The sequence below is a fragment of the Rhinoderma darwinii genome, chromosome 5 (genome assembly GCF_050947455.1).
Source record: "Rhinoderma darwinii isolate aRhiDar2 chromosome 5, aRhiDar2.hap1, whole genome shotgun sequence".
NCBI classification, from domain to species: Eukaryota; Metazoa; Chordata; class Amphibia; order Anura; family Rhinodermatidae; genus Rhinoderma; species Rhinoderma darwinii.
In genome coordinates this window covers 101,514,879-101,536,377 of record NC_134691.1, presented here as the reverse complement: position 1 = coordinate 101,536,377, position 21,499 = coordinate 101,514,879, and the positions used below count along the sequence as shown (strand labels likewise).

Here is a 21,499-nt window from a genome sequence, read left to right as displayed (position 1 = left end):
AGGGTTGTATTCCTCCACACTGTGTATGCTCGAGAAAAACTACTGAACACTGCCAATTTTTTTTCTCAATGCAATCATGCCAGATAAAATGGCGCAACTCCATTGATATAGCATATAATGGTGTGTCAGTTCAAAGGTCAATAGAACGATCACATTTATTTACTTCAATTTACTGTACATGTCCTACTGAAATGAATAAAAATGCCCAAGAAATGTTTTACTTTTTGAAGATATTTCAACTATACTGATGTAGCCATCTTTATCTTGACTCTGATAACTTGCTGCAGCGTGATATCACACAACCAAAACCATTGAAAAGTCATTGAAAAAGTCAAGTTAAAGTTTCTTGACACTGTGTATTTAATGTGTTAATAGTCAAGATAAAGATGGCTACATCCGTACATGAGATTGTTCATGATTCATAAGCGTGCTCAGTTTTACCTGTAAGAGATTTCTGGGTTTTCTTGGCCTGATCCAACAATGCTTCTGAATCTGTCAGCGACTTTTTGGATTTTCCAGGAAGATCCTCGTTTTGTACTTTCTAATATAAACATAAATTATAATTTTTAATTTTTTTTTCTCACCTGCGGTAGGGAGGGTGGTAAGGTGGTATGGGGAGATACATATATATTATTTCTAGGTGGCATGACTTTTGCATAACTTAATAAAAAGAAAATATCTAAACGTAAATAATATGAAGTCAAAAATCATCAAAAAAAAATGCTTAGCGGCATAAAAATGAATGACGTGTAAAAAGATGCCGACCTGTAAACATAGCTTCATCTAGGAATGAGGTATCTCCACAGCACATGAGTCTTAGAATTGTAGCAAAAGACTGATCAAAGATGCAAGTCATTGGCACATATCATGCCAAAAGGTCCCGAGAAAACAATCTCACGTCACGATATCAGAGATAGGGCAGAAATTCCTAAGCAATGGGATATACCTCAATCATGCAGGAGCGTGACCAAGTAATATATAGAGCAGCTTCAGCTAGAACAGGCTGCCATTAATAGCTCAGACTAAAGTTTATTCTGCCATCTTGTGGTTATATGCTAGAACTGATCCCATGAAAAACTAATTTTTTTTTTCATTAAAGCAGTATGGAAAATACAATTACACCCCAGAAACCAAGAATCTCAAATGCAAAAAATGAATTGTCGTAATTCACATAGTTTTCTCCGCCCAGAGTAATATTTCTCTATATACTAAAGTGAATATTAAACAGTGATGGGGGAGGGGGGTGTCCAAGAGACTGGATGGGATCTTGTCCATGTTGCATGGATTCCATGTTATCAGTATTATATATGTCATACTTACTGTCAGAGCGGAGTCCGCTGCTGTCTCTGCCTTCTTTGCGGCCTCTTCTGCAGCTTTTATTGCATTTATGATGTCTTGATAAGCATTGGCAGCATCAACAGCACAGCGAACCAGTTCCTCATTGCTGGTGTTCTTCTTAATTCTGTAAAATATGTGGCATTTTAGTTAAGCTGAATTGCAAGTTGTAATTAAAAGACCAAAACCAAAACCCTTGTTCATATCCCCTATTAGCACAAAGTGATGTCAAAGAGGTGGGAGGTGGATCACCCACTGAAGACATCTCTATTATGCAGAGCAGAGAGCTACTAGCAATGAGCGGCCCTTGTTTCGGTAAGCTTGGACTGGACAAGTACGATTACGAAGGTTTAGCCAGCGACATGTGCGGCCAAGGTTTCATGACCTGGACCTGCGACGATCCCCTTTAAGAATGATATCCTAATATGTACAATACAGTAATAAAACAAACATAAACTGGCTGATAACAGTAGATGTACTATATATGCAAACAATGCTCGTGGTTTGAATTGCTAAAGGTAACGCATTTCAAAATAGTTCCACCATTTTTCTTTGTATTTGTGTTTGGTTGGATGAAGCCGTTTCTCATTTGGCACACCTCGTGATAGGACTGCACCGTTGAATACCACTGTACAGCATACAGTACATACAGAATTAATCTACATAAAAAGTTGAGTGATTTTCACTGGTAATCTTGTACTGAACCGGAGTTACAACCAGAACTGCATTCACAATTCTGCTGGCTCCAGAGCTGAAATCTCTCAGCATCCTTGCTGGCTCAGTGTCTGCACAAAGTTTGCTCTGGGGATTTGCATTCTGGGAAGTCTAGTCTAACACCAGGGGCTGTACATTAACCTGTAAGAGAAACTAACTGAGTTGTGGGAGCCCAGCTAAGCTTGTTTTAAATAACGATCGGCAGAACTGTGAATGCAGCTCTGAGCTATAATACATGATGTAAAACAAGATAAGTGCAAGGTAAGTAATGCATAGATAAGCAATGTATAGTGTATGTCTGTATACTGACTACAGGGCAGTCATTAATGGATTTTCTAAAGCCAAAACTAGGAGTCGATTCTGAAGGGAGAAAAAGTATAAAGAAAAGACACATATTTCTTCTTTCTTTTGGACCCACTCCTGGTTTTGGCTTGAGAAAACAAACAAGAACTGCACCAAAACTGCATTGTCTGAACAAGAGCTAAAGGGCCTAACTGGCAACTGTGTATGGATAACTTAAAGGAGACAGGGCCCAAAACATTTCCTTTACTCTAGCCTTAACAAGGTAACCTATTTCTCAGTCATTTGGAAGCGAATAACTGAATCCAATGTCATTATTGTGTTATACTTGTATTATGCTCATCAGATTTTACCTAAGATTTACTGATAGAATATTCAGTATTTGTTTCTGATTCATTACAAGTAAGGCCCTCTTCACACAGAGTTTTCTTGCCGCGTTTTTTGCTGCGAAAACAGCGTCAAAAAACCGCTGCAAAAAACGGCCGAAATTGACTCCCATGATTTGATTTCAATGGGAGGTGGAGAAGTTTTTTTTACCGCGTGCAAAAAAAACGCTCGAGGGAAAAAGAAGCGACATGCCCTGTCTTGAGGTTTTTTCCGCCTCAAAAACTCCATTGAAATCAATGGGAGACGGAGATAAATGCAGCAAAAAAAAAAAACGCGACAAAAATCGCATCAAAAAACGCGTGTGGTGCAAAACCACTTAAAAAATCCGGAGCTGATTTTTCCAGGCAGAAATTTTCTGCCTGCAACAAACTGTGTGAACAGGGCCTAATGCTTTGTAGGAATACTCTGTAGGGTGACCTGGAGGCACTACTGTACATGCAAGTAGTAGGATGTAGCTCACAGAAATGACCAGTATAATACTTACTCCAGCAGCTGATTGGCCAGGTCCTGCAGGGACTGAGCATGTTTTTCTGCCAATATCACCAACGGCTCCTTACTGGCAGCTTTGGAGAGTTCATTAACTTTTTCATTTAGCTCCTGCTTAGCGCCATCCAACTGTGCAGCCAGTTTCTCATATTCCTTATTTATAGTAGAATAGGAGAAAAAAAAGTGCTATTATTTCAGTTACATTTCTCTGTGGTTCCTAGCACTGAAGGTCCTTCATTCTGAGAAACGGTGGACAAGCCGGCAGTCATACCTCCACCGATTGGGAAGTGATGGCATATCCTAGGAATATGCCATCACTTCCTATAGTGGGAAACCCTTTAACATACAGTGAAGGAAATAAGTATTTGATCCCTTGCTGATTTTGTAAGTTTGCCCACTGTCAAAGACATGAACAGTCTAGAATTTTTAGGCTAGGTTAATTTTACCAGTGAGAGATAGATTATATGAAAAAAAAACCAGAAAATCACATTGTCAAAATTATATATATTTATTTTCATTGTGCACAGAGAAATAAGTATTTGATCCCTTTGGCAAACAAGACTTAATACTTGGTGGCAAAACCCTTGTTGGCAAGCACAGCAGTCAGATGTTTTTTGTAGTTGATGATGAGGTTTGCACACATGTTAGATGGAATTTTGGCCCACTCCTCTTTGCAAATCATCTGTAAATCATTAAGATTTCGAGGCTGTCGCTTGGCAACTCGGATCTTCAGCTCCCTCCATAAGTTTTCAATGGGATTAAGGTCTGGAGACTGGCTAGGCCACTCCATGACCTTAATGTGCTTCTTTTTGAGCCACTCCTTTGTTGCCTCGGCTGTATGTTTCGGGTCATTGTCGTGCAGAAAGACCCAGCCATGAGCCATTTTTAATGTCCTGGTGGAGGGAAGGAGGTTGTCACTCAGGATTTGATGGTACATGGCTCCATCCATTCTCCCATTGATGCGGTGAAGTAGTCCTGTGCCCTTAGCAGAGAAACACCCCCAAAACATAATGTTTCCGCCTCCATGCTTGACAGTGGGTACGGTGTTCTTTGGGTCATAGGCAGCATTTCTCTTCCTCCAAACACGGCGAGTTGAGTTAATGCCAAAGAGCTCAATTTTAGATGTTCATTTGCAAACTTCAGACGGGCCTGTACATGTGCCTTCTTGAGCAGGGGGACCTTGCGGGCACTGCAGGATTTTAATCTATTACGGCGTAATGTGTTACCAATGGTTTTCTTGGTGACTGTGGTCCCAGCTGCCTTGAGATCATTAACAAGTTCCCCCCGTGTAGTTTTCGGTTGAGCTCTCACCTTCCTCAGGATCAAGGATACCCCACGAGGTGAGATTTTGCATGGAGCCCCAGATCGATGTCGATTGGCAGTCATTTTGTATGTCTTCCATTTTCTTACTATTGCACCAACAGTTGTCTCCTTCTCACCCAGCGTCTTACTTATGGTTTTGTAGCCCATTCCAGCCTTGTGCAGGTCTATGATCTTGTCCCTGACATCCTTAGAAAGCTCTTTGGTCTTGCCCATGTTGTAGAGGTTAGAGTCAGACTGATTCATTGAGTCTGTGGACAGGAGTCTTTTATACAGGTGACCATGTAAGACAGCTGTCTTTAATGCAGGCACCAAGTTGATTTGGAGCATGTAACTGGTCTGGAGGAGGCTGAACTCTTATTGGTTGGTAGGGGATCAAATACTTATTTCTCTGTGCACAATGCAAATAAATATATATAATTTTGACAATGTGATTTTCTTTTTTTTTTTTTTATATAATCTATCTCTCACTGGTAAAATTAACCTAGCCTAAAAATTCTAGACTGTTCATGACTTTGACAGTGGGCAAACTTACAAAATCAGCAAGGGATCAAATACTTATTTCCTCCACTGTAACGTTCAGAAAATAATACGCTTTCCCGGCCATGCTTTCAGCAGGCTATAAACTGTTTTATGACAGTCTGCATTCTGTTTGCGGACTTATGTTCTCCCCTTCAATTTGGTAAACCATCTATTTGCCACTCTGTTCCTAGAAAAGCTAGGTAACAACCAATAAGACTGCCTTTACAGGGTTGTCACTTGGCCTTCTTTCAGTCAACATCCTTTGTTCCCTTATTGCTGCCATTCAGGACACTAAGAAGGCTCAGTGGGAGCTGTAATAACGACTATATTGCTTGTCGCCCAGCTTTTCTCAAAACATATAGTTTAGCTGAATTTTCGAGAAGACAGCTCAGGGACATTTGCTACAAAAAAAATGCAAAGATGCTACACTGGATTGAATTATAAATTGGACAATTTAGCACTATTCCTCTGCCCTACTATACATATTATTATTATTATTATTATAGTTATAATAATAAGTAGACGTATAAGGACACATTCAGATGTGGCATATTTGTTGCTGACTTTCGCTGTGGATTCTGTGCAATATAATGCTAGACGTGTATTAAACCATCAGAATAATATTTTGACCATATGCAACTTATAGTAAATACTATATAACAGGTCTAGTTTTAATAAGTATATTACATAATACTATTTATCTACTGTACATATATACACACACACACACACACACACACACACACACACACACACACACACACACACACACACACACACACACACACACCAAGAACTGATTTGTGTAATGTACCTCTTTACTTTTCTGCAGTAAATTCACCAGACTGCTGGTCTGTCCCAGACTAGTCTCTGCGGCCTTCAGATGGTTTGCTGCCTCTTTCTGTTGTCTTCTTAAATCATCAACTCTTTTCTAAAATCAATACAGAAAAAGAATGTCATTAATAACATCACAGCAATTCGCAGGTTAAACATTATAGTCGTAATATGTAAATATATTTATTGCACTGTACAGAGCTTTATAGATGAGAACAAAATCGCAGTCTGGCATTTCTGTGCCCCTCTAGCGGTAAGAGAATCAGAAGAGCTGTCACTACAAGGGCGTGATCATTACCTTAATATCTTCAAGGGTCATGGCATTTTGCTTATTCAAGTCATTTGCTTGCTTAGTTTGTCCAGATGCTTCATCCAGTGCATCTCGGAGATCATTTAATTTGACTTCATAATCTTTTATTGACTTAGTGATTTCTCTTATCAGGTTCTTATGTTGATCCAGATGCTTCTGGAATTGGTTCCTCACCCGGTTGAGCACTAATAAAACATAAGAAAAATTCTGAATCCATATGAAAAGTCAATAATGAGATTGTGCCAACCTGTACTACTGGCTGACGTGACCAAACTGCAGGATCTTATCAGATGCAAGGAGTACCTGGTTTATATCTTGTACTGGATAGATATGAAACACCTTAGAACTTACGAGATTTGGCTTCTTCTTTCTCCAGTTGCGCTTCTTTTTTCTGTGCATTAAAGTTGCGTTTCCGCATCTCATTTAACATACGTTGAGCGTCAGCTATGTTCTTAGAGATCTCCTCAGGGGGTGATACCCCTCCTTGTGCATTCCAAACATTCTTAATAAGAACTGAAAAATGAACAACAAATGATCAACACATAAGAATATATTAAAAAACGATATCTGAATGCATTGAATATTGAAATAAAAACACATCTACAGTGATTTCTATAAAAAGTAGTATCATCTATATTAATAGCAACTCAATTATTTAAATATATATCAAATTCAAACATTTTCATAGAGAATTGTCTCATTCTGAAAAAGTTCCCAGCTGCCAGAATTAGAGTGTAGTTTTACTTTTTCTAGGCAGCAAAAAAATTACCCCTTGGGATAGAATACGTTTCAGTTTTTTGTATTAGTTAGGCGTAATTCACACGAGCGTGTTAAACATCCGTGGGAACGCCGTTGAAACAGCGGCCGTCCCACGGACCTATGTTATTGAATGTGGCCGCTCACACAGCCGTTGTTTCAACGGACCGTGTGAAGGGTCTGTGGGAAAATAGGACATGTCCGTTCTTTTCACGCATCACGCTTCCCGCCATAGACTCTCATCTGTGGGGGATGCGAGACATCGCGTCCCGCAGCGCCGAGCACGGATGCACCTTGGACGTGAAAAACTGCCGAATAGGGGCAGAACTGCAGTACTGCAGCTCGGTCGCTATTCCATGACCAGAGCAATCTGCTTCCAGCATGGACTCCGGTACCCGTAGGCAGCCGAAGCAGCTGATCAGTGCGGGGTCTGTGTGTCAGACCCCCACCAATGATATACCGATTACCTATACTGTGGGTAGGTCATCAGTTGTCTGTTCTTGGGCAAACCCTTTAACAATAATTTTGCAGTTTCTAGTTATTTTTTTTTTGTTTTTTAAAGGAGGGATGCTTTAAAAAAAATAAAACAAAAAAAATTCTGGTTGCCTGCAGCCACCACTAGATGGAGCTTCGGAGCGTCAATATATTAACAGTATGCAGTAAGCACCTAAGCTCCCCCTACAGGCAGTTAGAATGTTATCTTTTAACTTCATAGTTATACAGGGGATTTCGAGGTCTGTGTCAGAAAAACAGAGCTCCAACTGCTATAAAGGTATAGATTAAGAAATTACACAACACAGCATATTTCACCTAAAAAGATGGACATTTACTTTAAAATATCAGTATACAATAAAATAATATATGGATTGTGACGTAATATCCAGTTAGGAACCAAAGTGACAGGTTCTTGAGCAGTGAAGTAAAAGCAAATCTGTTGATCAGGTCAAAAATCCGGACATACAGATTGTGTCAAAAGTAGGAACTATCCCCTTAAAAAGAGGGAGATATTATTTAGTGCTCAAGATTTGATGTTTTTTCTATGAAAGCCTGAGTTTCTCAAAGATAAATCCATTTTGGACAATATGCCTTAAAACAAGGTTACTAGACTGTATGTGACCCATATCGATCCAAAGTGACCTACTGTTAATATTCTTTATGAGAAGGTCTATGGTCAGCAACATGTGACTAGCATTACGGAAGGTATCGTCGGCATTCATCATGATGGTTTCATATTTCTTTGAATTCATTTCAGCCTATAAGAGTGAATAAATATAAATGCTTGTATAGTAGTTCGCCTTTAGAGGTTGCAGCATTTAGAATTTAGGTTTAACACCTTGTAGGCCCACAGTCAGCCAACCACATGAGAAAGTAGAAATATCATATTCTATATGCACATTCATGATAAAACCCAACTAAACATAATAATTATAAATATAATAATTAATAATAATATATTTTGTAATGTACATAGAGAGGTATATAGTATAGCATGCCATCATTATATAAAGTCGCAAGTGAGGTCATTGGTACTTAGGTGGAGAGCCCAAGTTTGGTTCTAGAACTAGGTCATCCACACTACCCCTCTGGCCAGTATTCCGCATCGCGCTTACCTTTTCTAGGAGACCTGTTATCTGCAGTTTGAGAGCATTCGTTTCTGTGTCCAGGCTGTTCACCTTCCGGCGCTGACTTGTGAGTTTACTGTTGTAACTCTCATATTGTTGCTGCAATATAAATCCAGAAATGAATATACCTCTTAGTAAGGCCTGTGGCCTGTTTGGGTTTGGGGATATATCTCATACTGTGTACTTTCATAACTTAGACTCTGATCTATGAAATACGACATAGCCGGGTGTCTGATAACTGCTAAGTATTCTAATAACGAAAACGAATCTGAGGCCCAATGAACACGACCGTAAAATCGCCCGTAATCAGGGGCCCATTCATTTCTATGGCCGACGGACACCTTCCCGTTTGTCTATGGGAGGATGTCCGTGCCGTAGAAACCTGCCGAAAAAAATAGGACATGTCCTATTTTTTTATTTTACGGTCCGTTCTCCTATACTTTCTAATGGGAGCACGGCCCGCAAAAACGTCCGGCTGTCCACAGCCGTCCGCAGCCGGCCGTACCCGTAATTACACGTCGCAATTACAGGTACGGTCGTGTGCATGAAGCCTTAGATTGTAAACTAATGTGTTCCACTTGGCACGTCTGGTGAGTTATTAGGCCGGAAAAGCAAAAGAGAATAAAAGACGAATGTCACAGGTTTTACTGGCAACATGGGACTGAAGGGATTTGGTTAAAATAACCACATATTACAGTACAGAGATGTCACTTATCAGAATGAACGTCTATCACTGATACTTACTTTTACCTCTCGGATGCGGGCTTCTAGAGCTCTGACCTGTTCCAGCGCCCGGCTAGTGGCATTGATGCTCTGCAGTCTCGCCTTTATTAGGTTGAGTTCATCACTTATAGTTATCAAGTCCATGAGGAGAGTATCTACACAGCTATCGCATGCTGGAATGAAACAATTGCAGACATGGCACCGTGAACACTAGATTTGGATTTAAAGTGGTAGTATGAGACTAGAAAAAGGGCCTGCTACCCTCCTACAATGTGTGGTCCTTTTATGCACTGTGGACTCCCTGCTCTATGTTGTATATTTTAGGGCATACCAGTTGATCATCCTTTCTCCCTAGCCCCTATTACCCATCACCCTCTTAGGTCTCCTGTCCTGGTGTCTCCCTTGTACTCCCCTGTTCATTATTCAGATTTTTGCCATTATTTTTCCCCGTTAAATGGTTTTCTGTTGTTTTTAAGATGACTAGGCTGCTATTTATGCAAGCCTCAATGGCTTATACCGGTTTACTTTGACCCTCCTAATAGATCACCTGCCTACAGGTGCTTTGTAGTTTACATTGATTATCATCTTTTGCTACATTTCTTTACCATTTGTAATATATATATATACACGCACGCACGCACGCACGCACGCACGCACGCGCGCGCACACACACACACACACACACACACACATGTAAATACATACAAGAAAAAAGATTGCAGCACTCCAGCAAGGTCCAGTAAAAAAATCTGTGGTTTTATTTGCCCATGCTTAGAGCCAAGCGATGTTTCAGTTCCACCATGGAACTTTTTTTCAAGAAGTTAAACTGTTTTTAAAAAAGTTCCATGGTGGAACTGAAACGTCGCTTGGCTCTAAGCATGGGCAAATAAAACCACAGATTTTTTTTTAGAGGACCTTGCTAGAGTGCTGCAATTTTCTTTCTTGTATGGTATTTCGAGCTGTGGAATACCATACAAGAAAAAAATTGCAGCACTCGAGCAAGGTCCTCTAAAAAAATCTGTGTTCAATAAAATTTAAATGAGAGAAAAAAAAGAAAGAAAAAGGGTCTGTGTATTTTGTTTGTTTTCTAGAAACAACGTCACTATAGTCTGTGGGCAATATTTCTATTGCACTTGAAATGAGCTAAGCTGCAGTACCAGACACAGCCCATAGAGAAGAGTGGTGCTGTTCTTGGAGGAATGTAGACCTTTTTTCTAAACAAATATGAATCCTGTTTTTCATATTTTACACTGTGTGGCTGCTAAGATCTCTCATTTGCTAAATTAATTATAGAATAGGAAAAATGCACACTAGGAGCTTGCAGAGCAAGGAGCCTTCTTCAGATGAAGATATTTATATTGAGTTTTTGCTGCATATGGAAAATTTTACTAGAATGTGTGTAAACGCTGAGACTAAAATTCATTATTACAGTAAAAATGCCATATAAGGCCCTGTTCACACAGAGATTTTGACGCGCTTTTTAGCAAAACCGGGGCAAAATTGCCTCCCATTGATCTCAATGGGAGGTGGAGGCGTTTTTGGAGGAGAAAAACGCTCAAGGGAAAAAAGAAGAGGCATGTCCTATCTTGAGGTATTTTCCTCCTCACAAACCTCATTGAAATCAATGGGAGAAGAAAGAAACAAAGCGAACGGCTACGGTGGGTTTTGACGCGTTTTATAAAAAAATTACGCTCACGGTTTGTTCCTTTGCCTGTTGAAGACGGAGGTAAAAAAATGCGGCAAAAAACGCAGAAAAATTTGCGCCAAAAAATGCTTGTAGTGCAAAACCACTTCATGAAAACCGGAGCTGATTTTTACAGGCAGAATTTCCTGCCTCCAAAAAACTCAGTGTGAACAGGGCCTAACAAAGCCTTGCTGACAATTTGCTATTCCGTGTGGTAAGTGTATTTTTAATCACACATCAGATAGGCAAAGAACATAAAATCTGGCACAAAATCTACTCACAATGGCATATCTATACAAGAGTCTCACAAAAGAAGATATAATTCATTCACGTGACAACCCCATCTTGTCCAGCTATGCTATGCAGTACCTAACACTACTGAAAATCTCGGGGTGTCGATGTCACATATTGGAGGTCAATGGGAGGTGGAGGCGTTTTTGGAGGAGAAAAACGCTCAAGGGAAAAATTCTATGCAGTACCTAAGACTACTGAAAATCTCGGGGTGTCGATGTCACATATTGGAGGTTTCCCGCTGGATTATGTTAGAGTCCATAGATGGTCTATTTTATACTGATGTAAGTTAGTATGCAGTGCATACATGTATATTTTGCGCTAACACTTACAGTCATCACTTTCTGTGTCTTTGGGATCTTCATCGAGGCATTCTGAAAAAAATGCCAATAAATATACATTACATTACTGAATTTGCATCTAGTACCAGTTCAAGAGATCCTGTCACCTCTCCAGACATGTCTATTTTAGTAAATACTTGCATTCCCCATGAAACAATAATTCGGGAGAATTTTTCCTTATAACTCTGCGCTGTGTCATTCCTCCTGAATATTTATGAAGAAATTGACAACTGGGTCAAAGGGGCATGTCCCTATTCAGTCTGAGACTGTCAGCAATGATTGGACATTGTTAGTCTGTCTAAGGACACACCTCCAACTGGTAACACCCAGTTGTCAATTTATTGCTAAATATTCAGAAGGAATAATAGAGGAACGGCCTAACGCATAGTTATAAGAAAAGATGCTCCAGAATTGTTATTTTATTGGAAATACAATTATTTACTAACACAGACATGTCAATGATGACAAGTCCTCTTTAACAGAATAACTGTTATATATGCAGAATAACCTACACAACAAAATAATAACTCGTTCATAAAGCGGAGAGAGAAAAGAAAGCCATCTTGTGGCCTGAAGCAAAGTTCATGAGTATGCAGCATAAAAACTCACAAGAAATGGAAGCACTCTGGAAAAAAGCATTCATGTTCATCCTTACCTCCTGTAAGAGGGTCACAACTTATCAGTTGGCCATTGTTGCCACAGTTACATGGTTGACACCTGCCACCAAGTCTTAAAGGATTTCCATAATAGCCTTGTGCACATCTATACACAAAAAAGAGAAGATCTATATGTAAACTTTACATTATTTATAGAGTTTTTGCGGCATATGGCTAAAAAAATTATCTATTTACAGAAATTGATGTAAGACTGGGTTCACATCTGCAGAAAATGAAAAAACAAACCAAAAAACCAGAAGAGCCGAATCCGTTGCATGACTTTAATCAGGGGCGTAGCTAGGGGGGGCAGGCGGGGCATGTGCCCCGGGCGCAACTAGGTGGTAGGGAAGGGGGGGGGGGCGCCGAAGAGCAGCTGATCGCTGCTGGCAGCGGTGTTCTGACTGGGGTCTGTGACAGCCAGGGAGTGGACCAGTCCAGTCACCTTAACTGTCACCTGACCTCACGTCAGTAACATGAGGTCAGATGACTCAGGTCAGGGGACAGGTCCACTCCCGTGCTGCACCATTCCAGCTCTGCCTCTACTCTGTGCTCTGCTGTTATACACAGCCGAGAAGCAGAGGAGGAATCTCCGCCCACAGCCCGTCCTGACCTGTCAGCAAGGAGACATGGTGAGTGTATATGTGTGTGTAGTGTGTATACAGTGTGTGTTTCTGTCTGTGTATATGTTACAGTGTGTGTGTGTGTGTGTGTGTGTATCTCTGCATGTGTTTGTCTCTTACATCTACTACATTATCTGTACTCAGAAAGTTATCACTGTGTTATCTGTGGTGTTACATAGGACTGCAGGTGACATCTACTACATTATCTGTACTCAGAACATTATCACTGTGTTATTTGTGGTGTTACATAGGACTGCAGGTAACATATATTACATTATCTGTACTCAGAGAGTTATCACTGTGTTATCTGTGGTGTTACACAGGACTGCATGTAACATCTACTACATTATCTGTACTCAGAGAATTATCACTGTGTTATCTGTGGTGTTACATGGGACTGCAGGTAACATCTACTACATTATCTGTGCTGTGTACATATGTGCCTGTGTGCGTATATATGGGTCTGTTTGTGAATGTGTCTTTGTGCTTGTATATATGTGCCTTTTATGTATTTGTATATGTCCCTGTCTGTGTATTTATCTGCCGATGTGTGTGTGTGTATATGTGTCTGTACGTCTATATATTTACCTGTATGTATGGATTCCAGAATGTGTGTATGTATATTTGCCTGTAAGTCTAAATATCTGTCTTTATGTATGTACAGTATATATGTTCCAGCGTGTCCATATATGTGGTTCATTTTTGGTTTGTGTAGGGGGCGACAATAGAGAGTCCCGCACAGGGCGCCATCCAAGCTAAGGCCGGCCCTGGCTGTCACCAACCCTAGCCAGAAGGAACTCCGCCGCTGCCTGCGCCCCATGACCTCCTCGGCTCCTCCGGTAAGTCACACCAGGCAGAGCGGAGAGTGGTAGCAGTAGGCTACCACTCACCCTTCTGTTCACAGTGTGGCGCTAAGTACAAGGGGGAGTGTGGCGCTATTTAAAAGGGGGGAAATGTGGCACTATTTACAAGGGGGGTGGTGGCGTAATTTACAAAAGGGCAGCGGGCTGTGTGTGGCACTATCTACAAGGGGGGGGGGAGTGTGCCGCTATCTACTAGGGGGAAGCGGGCTGTGTGTGGCACTATCTACAAGGGGGGCTGTGTGGCACTATTTATAAGGGGGGCTGTGTGTGCGCTATCTACAGGGGCTGTGTGTGGTGCTATCTACAGGGGGCTGTGTGTGCGCTATCTACAGGGGCTGTGTGTGGTGCTATCTACAGGGGGCTGTGTGTGGCCTCTTTAATTTATTTTCTTTTCATTTATTTCTATGTTAATTACATTATAGAACTATATCGCTTGTAAAATGTAGAAATGCTTTTATACTCGAGTTACATTAAAAAAATTGTGAAAAAAAAATTACACCTCATTGATTGGTAGAGAAAGCAAACATGGCGAGGGGGAAGGAGATGTCGGGAAATAAGTTGGGGGGGCGCCAATCTGAATCTTTGCCCCGGGTGCAGGAGAACCTAGCTACGCCTCTGCTTTAATGGGTTCTGTCCATCATGGTTTCCTTCGTTTTACCAGAACAAATTACACAGCATGCTGCTTCACCAGATATGCTATGTAGTCTTCTATCCAAGCCTCCAACGCAGATGTAAACATAGCCTAACTTAGTCATATGCTCCCTATTCGGGTATGTGCACACAACCTCTTTTCAGACGTAATGGAGGCGTTTTACGCCTCGAATTATGCCTGGACACTTCTTGGGACGTAATTGGAGCCGTTTTTCCTTGACTCCAATGAAAACCAGCCCAGCTCCAATTACGTCCGTAAAAGACGCCGCGAAAAACGCGTGCACATGTAAAAACTTCTGAAATTCAGGAGCTGTTTTCTCCCGAAAAACAGCTCTGTAATTTCAGACGTATTTGGCGTTGTCGTGTGCACATACCCTTAGACTAAACTGTATACTTACTCTCCACAGTTGTATCCCGTGTATCCTGGTTTACAGAAACACTTGAGATTTCTGCCACTTCCCGAACACCCTGTTGCAAAACTACAAAGAAGAAAGAAAATTTACGTTTCCTACAAAGCAACATTTTCAACCTTTTTCTGTAGAAAGAAAAAAATAATTGTATTTTTAAATATAAGAGTTTGGAAAACGAAGATATACTGGATAGAGCATCTCTCACAAAGCAGCTCTCTTTTTGTATGTACTAACAAAAATAGATTCAAAATGTACAGTTACTAATGTTTGCCGCTCGCCACCTGAAATTAGAGGCCTTCAGTATGCCATCTGTTACAGACCGGAAATTTGCTCCACATGATTAACTAGAAAGTTGACGTGTTATACATTACGGCCATCAGAACCAGTCCTGCTTACCAGAACCTGACTCTTCTTGATATATCGTTGACCAGAACAGATAGATTTCCATGCTAGACAACATAATTGTCGTATTTATACAGTTGTCTCCACTGTAGAATGGGCACTATTGTATCTATCATGCAGCCTAGAAACGTGGAAGTTGACCCCCATGATTCCTGCTAGAAGTCCTTTATAGGAATAACCCAATATAATATACGCACTAAATTAAATTATCTATTAGAAAAAAGGAAGCTTGCAATAAAATGGACATTAGTTGTGTCATTTCCCTTCCATTATTCTACTAATTTTCCATCTTATAATGACAGAATCCGTTGTACAAGATATAAATTCAACTCACCTGTTTGATGCCACAGAGAGAGGGCAGGGACATACATTGCATGAGCCTTGGGTGGCATTCCCACTGTAGCCTTCTTTGCACAGTTCACAATAGTCACCTTGGGAGTTATGCTGGCAATTCTATGTATACAGTTAAGAATGAATATTAATTTGTGTAATACAGTTGGACACATAATTTTTGATAAATCTTCCAACTGTGTATATCCTGTATGGGGAAGAGTGCAGCTAAACGCCATCAGCTGAATCATTGAATTGTCGGGAATGTACCCACCAAGATGGAGTTATTTTGCCATGCTGTCCAAAACATCCATCTCTTCTGCATATACACAGGTCTGTGTCCATAGAAAAGAGGTATGTGAGGTATAAGTATTGATGCTGCTTGACAGCATTGATTAGAAGTATCCCCTCTTCTTCAGGGTAATATATCACAAGCCTCACTTTACCTGCACAATGACCTGCCCTTACAGTGAATCTCCACCTTTTCTTATAATGTAATTTTTAGGTCCAAAATTCTGTGCTGATTAATTTCTTAAAATATTCTAGTTGTTGGAGCTCTGTTTTTCTGATATAGAGCTCCAAATCTCATTTAGACATAGATCTAAAATAGAACATTGCGGTTACCTGCAGCCACCACTAGAGGGAGCTTAGAAGTTTGCTGCATACTGTGTTATTATTGACTTCAGTGTATAACCTAAGCTCCCCATAGTGGTGGCTGCAGGTGTCTGGAATGTCATCTATGTACTGTAGATTCAGAATATAAGTATAAGTATAAAAAACAGAACCTAAAGAACTATTAAGATATATTAAGAAATGAATTAGCGCAGGATGTTGGACTTATTTAGATAAATGGTGTTCACTTTAGGGGAACTCCGCCTATAAGTTGTGTTGGTTGGCTATAAACTGTAAAAATTGACTATCATAACTAACATAGGCAGGCATCATTCAGTGGTACAGGTGCATTTGTTCAGATCAGACACTGTACCAGGTTAATAGCTATTCAATAACAGACACTCTACTGTTTCCTCATACAGTATATACCCCATGCATTGATATATACACCACTTTCCCTTTAGTAACATGATAAACTCTCTATGAATATCATCTACTCTTATATATTTGAGAACATCTGGTTTATGTGGAGGTAAATATGCTCCAACAGCTACATTTTATGTAATTGCACTTGTTTTATTTTAATAGGTTCCATACTGGTAATTGCGATGTTCTTCTTTAATGGCTGTGTACTAATGTAATGGCTATGTTCCAGACCTCATATCATCATGTTAGTCATACTTTTCCTTTTTAAGACATGAGGACATCCAGAATTACTGATTGTTCTCATAGTTGGATATTATGTGTCCGCATACTACCGCAGCACAATCCTGTAACAGCTTGTCCTGTATATACGTATGGCCGCTCCTTAAACTGAACTGCTAACTCTGCAAATTACTGGAGCCATGTGTTAAAGGCACATTACATGAGATCTGACAGCTTCAGCACATATCAGTTACAAAACAGTGATTGTCAATAATTGATACTTAGTTTCCACATGTCACCAGAAAGGATTTATTATTAAATCATAAATTATAAAATCATGAGAAAAATACTATGAAATAAAAAATATATCTTTAAAGCGAACCGGTTAGTAGGGTTATATGTATTTGCTTCACATGTACACCGTTTAGCCATAACATTAAATACCACCTGCCTAATATTGTGTAGGTTACCCTAGTGCCGCCAAAACAGCTCTGACCCGTCGAGGCATGGACTTCACAAGACCTCGGAAGGTGTCCTGTGGTATCTGGAATCAAGATGTTGGAAGCAGATCCTTTAAGTCCTGTAAGTTGTGAGGTGCGGCCTCCATGTATCGGATTTGTATTTCCAGCACATCCTAGATGCTCAAACAGATTGACATCTGGGGAATTTGGAGGCCAAGTCAACACCTTGAACTCTTTGTCAAGTTCCTCAAACCCTTCCTGAACAATTTTTGCAGTGTGGCAGGACACATTATTCTGCTGAAAGAGGGCACTGTCATTAGGGAATTCCGTTGGGGTGTACTTGGTCTGCAACAATGTTTAGGTAGCTGGTACGTGTCAAAATACCATTCACATGAATGCCAGGACCCAAGGTGTACCAGCAGAACATTGCCGAGAGCATCACTCTGCCTCCGCCGGCTTGTATTCTTCACATAGTGAATCCTGTTACCATCTCCTCCCCAGGTGAGCGAAGCACAAATACCCAGCCATTCACATGATGTAAGAGAAAAGTGGATTTATCAGATGAGGCCACCTTCTTCCATTGCTCTATGGTCTAGTTCTGATGCGCACGTGCTCATTATAGGCGTTTTTGGCATGGAGCAGAGGTCAGCATGGACACTTTGACAGGTCTGTAGCTACACAGCCCCAAACTCAACAACCTGTAATGCACTGTGTGTTCTGACACCTTTCTATCATAGCCAGTGTTTACTTTTTCAGCAATTTGTGTTACACTAGCTCTTCTGTGGGTATGGCCCAGGCGGACTAACCTTCGCTCCTCACACGTATCACTGAGCCTTGGGCGCCCATAACCTTGTCATCGGTTCACCAGATGTCATTCCTTGGACCACTTTGGTAGGTACTAAGCACTGCATACCGGGAACAACCCCACGAGACCTGCTGTTTTGGAGATGTTCTGACCCAGTCGTCTAGCCATATCAATTTGTCCCTTGTCCAAGCCGTTCAGACCCTTACTCTTGACCATTTTTCCTGCTTCTAACACATCAACTTCAAAAACTGACTCTTCACTTGCTGCCTCATATATCCCACCACTTGGCGCCATTGTACCAAGATAATCAATGTTATTCACTTTAACTGTCAGTGGTTTTAATGTTATGGTTGAATGGTGTATAAAGTGTATTAAGCACAATATATAGTAATCGCAAGCAGTGATTTCGTAATGTGCGCTGGTATTACTAAATATCTCCCATTTATATTTTGGAAAATGATGGAGCTATTTACCTGCAGTTACAGGTAAAATAATCTTAGCTGTAACTGCCATAAATAAAGCATTCTATAAAAGTCCTGACTGCAGTGACTATTTTAAAAATGTGCATATCATGATGTAATATAAATATTAGATGTGTTTATCAATTTCTGAGTTTAATATAACTTATAAAAGAGAACGCAGCTTGTCTACCTGCATTTCAAAGCAAATGGCAAGACATAGTAACAACCAGTCAGCTCGGCAGCTAAACAATTCTGTGGGTTAAAGTCCATGAAAAAGCTTTCCTATTATATTTAATGCTGACCACATTGTTAAGTTGTGCCAAATATATTATCTATTACAGTGTATGCCATGCTTCTGATTATCTTTATTCATTATTATATAAATATTACCTCTGGTGAATTAGTAATTACTTAGTAATCCCTCTGTAATAACACTAGTAATACCTCTAGCAAAAGTAACCTACTAAAATTCCTTGTGTGTAATGATATGAAATAGAACTTACAATGCATATTCCAGATCCATCATGGCATCGTGAAGAATGCCCGTTACATCTGCAAGGGACACATCTACCTAGGTACAACCCTTTATTCTCCCGATAATGCCCAGGTGCACACTCCTGTGAAAAAAAAAAATCACATATAAGATCATTTAGAATTCTTATTATTGACAATAATGTTGTGAATGTCGATGGCTGCAAATCCAGAATACTATGCAGTATACAGTATATTTTATTATTTCAAATATTTAATATGTGTATACTCTATGGAGGAAGGTCCCCAAAGCAAAATGCCCCCCCCCCCCCCCCCGCAGTGCTTTGTTCTGTTGTTTCACATTGTAGAAACTGATTGATACTTTATGCCTTTTTTGGACGAAATTGCACCACTATCGAACACCCCCAAACCCCCCAGAAATTTGGCCAAATAAAAAATGCATTCTATGGCCAGATTCACACAGCACAGATTTTGATGCAATCACATTTTTTAAGAGGCTAATTTAGATATAAAGACAGCAAAAGTGTAATGGAAAGTCATATTTCTTCTCGGTTTAGGATCTACTACTGGTGTTGGCTGAAAACAAACCCATCATAAACTGCATCAAACTGCACTGTAAAAACAACGAAAAGTGCAAATTGGCCATAAAGCTACTCTGCTAAGCATAGACCCATGTTTTTATAATATATAATAAATGAATATCCAAAAGGAAAAAAAATGATGTGTATGGGGGGGTACAGGGGATCTGTGAGAAATATAAGGTGCTTATGCGCAAGGCTGTATTATGACCCATGGCTCCTCAGTATTAAACTGCAGTACAGAATCTGTGCACAAAAATCTGCCATGTGCATGAGCCCCAACAGATTTAAATATTGCGGAGGTGCTGATCAATAACCTATCACCTGCGCATTTGCTGCAGATTTTTCCCATTGAGATCATTAGGAAGATCAGTAGGAAAATGTTGCATTTTGTGGCGGAATAGCTGCATTTTCAGAGCTCAAATCCCAAATTGTGCCCCTGTAGTGAGGCTTCCCTGCACCCCTGGCCTCCTGGGATAACATTTTGTCCAATGTGACCACTGCAGTCAATCACAGGCTGCAGCATCATATGGGACGAGAATTCATTCTAGGAGAACGACTCAACAGAGACCAGCCAATGAGAGCAGAAATGCGTCACTTCGGGAGCACCAGGGGTCTTTCTTTTTATCCCCTCTTCTTCTCCACAGCGACAAATCTGGCCGAAAATATGCACCAAATCAAACATGATTCTATGCAGACTTCCATCTGGAATTCCCTGGGGAAACTAGGGGTGAGGGGACCCTAGTCAGAGCTACCTGGAATCAATTTAAGTATGGACAATGAACAATTGCACAGCCGTACCCCTGCAATAGGATACCCCATCATTTAATTATTGAAGGGGCTTATGAGAAAAGGCTTTGTCCGAACAAGATAGTCCTTTTAAGTTAGTAAATCATTAATTTGCTGTAGGTACTAATTTTGGTAAGTTAGACCCACACAAAAGTTACTGCTGCTGGTACAGTACTCTCTTCCCACTTGTGTTTTTGATGAGATCATTTTAATCCCATTATAGCACAGATAAAGTTGGAGACAGTTGCTGGGACTTAATCAAAACATTGATGGCCTCTCCTTAGGGTAGACCAGCAATCTTTAATCGGTGGGGGACCACTCCCTGCCAATAAGCAGAATGAAGGGGAGCGATGTGCCTCCTTAATTATTCCCACAGGAATCGAGGCTCATGTTTACGGGTGGCAGTACATGCTACTGAACCTCAGTCCCAATCAAGTAAATGGGACTGAGCTACAGTACCAGGCACAGCCCCACTTGCATGTATGGCGCTGTGCCTGTGTAAACAATGAATACTTAGCAGGTTGGACCCCCACCGATCAAACATTGAATGCCTATCTTAAGTTCGAGAAAACTCTTTTAATGAGAAACATTAGCGGCAAGCAATTCCTGGCTCCAATTATATTTATACACTTTGTCAAGCTGGACATGAGATAGATGTCACTTGAACGCTTGTTTGACTGACGGCTATTTCTTCCAATCCGACATAAACATGCATGTTTATTTTAATAAGGAGCGGGAAATACGCCACTGCCAAAGATGGTTAATATCCCGTTGGGGGCTGTTGAATTTCCCCCGTAACCATTACACTGTCGGCTGATGCTGCCAAACTTGGCGGGTCTTGCAGACATTGCCATGAATATAAAAGTGCACAGGTTGCATAAAGTGTCTCAGGGGTCCCAATGTCACATTATAGGATGGCACTGATATACAATGCATGACACCCTTAATGCAAGGCCCAGGAGCTTCAAGCCATGTATCTGCTATCAGATGTTGATAAGGACTGAAAAATAAATACAAAATAAACCAAAAGTGTCTCTATTTTTTGGCAAGCGATAATGATCCGTAATAATCAGCAGGGCTGCGGGATATTTTAAACTTT

General features: G+C 40.5%; 1 protein-coding gene across 1 annotated transcript in view; it reads right to left on the bottom strand.

Moving 5' to 3' along the window:
- Window positions 1–21,499, bottom strand: part of LAMA3 (laminin subunit alpha 3) — a 246,562-nt gene that overhangs the window by 43,788 nt on the left and 181,275 nt on the right. Inside the window, exons 41-54 of the mRNA XM_075826335.1 lie at window positions 19,045–19,158; window positions 15,562–15,680; window positions 14,814–14,894; window positions 12,281–12,387; window positions 11,617–11,658; window positions 9,331–9,482; window positions 8,575–8,685; window positions 8,106–8,217; window positions 6,560–6,721; window positions 6,197–6,393; window positions 5,879–5,995; window positions 3,221–3,375; window positions 1,321–1,462; window positions 442–541 (exon numbers count right to left, since the gene is read on the bottom strand). Coding sequence (XP_075682450.1) covers window positions 442–541; window positions 1,321–1,462; window positions 3,221–3,375; window positions 5,879–5,995; window positions 6,197–6,393; window positions 6,560–6,721; window positions 8,106–8,217; window positions 8,575–8,685; window positions 9,331–9,482; window positions 11,617–11,658; window positions 12,281–12,387; window positions 14,814–14,894; window positions 15,562–15,680; window positions 19,045–19,158 — 1,711 coding nt within the window. The remainder of the gene's footprint in view (window positions 1–441; window positions 542–1,320; window positions 1,463–3,220; window positions 3,376–5,878; window positions 5,996–6,196; window positions 6,394–6,559; window positions 6,722–8,105; window positions 8,218–8,574; window positions 8,686–9,330; window positions 9,483–11,616; window positions 11,659–12,280; window positions 12,388–14,813; window positions 14,895–15,561; window positions 15,681–19,044; window positions 19,159–21,499) is intronic.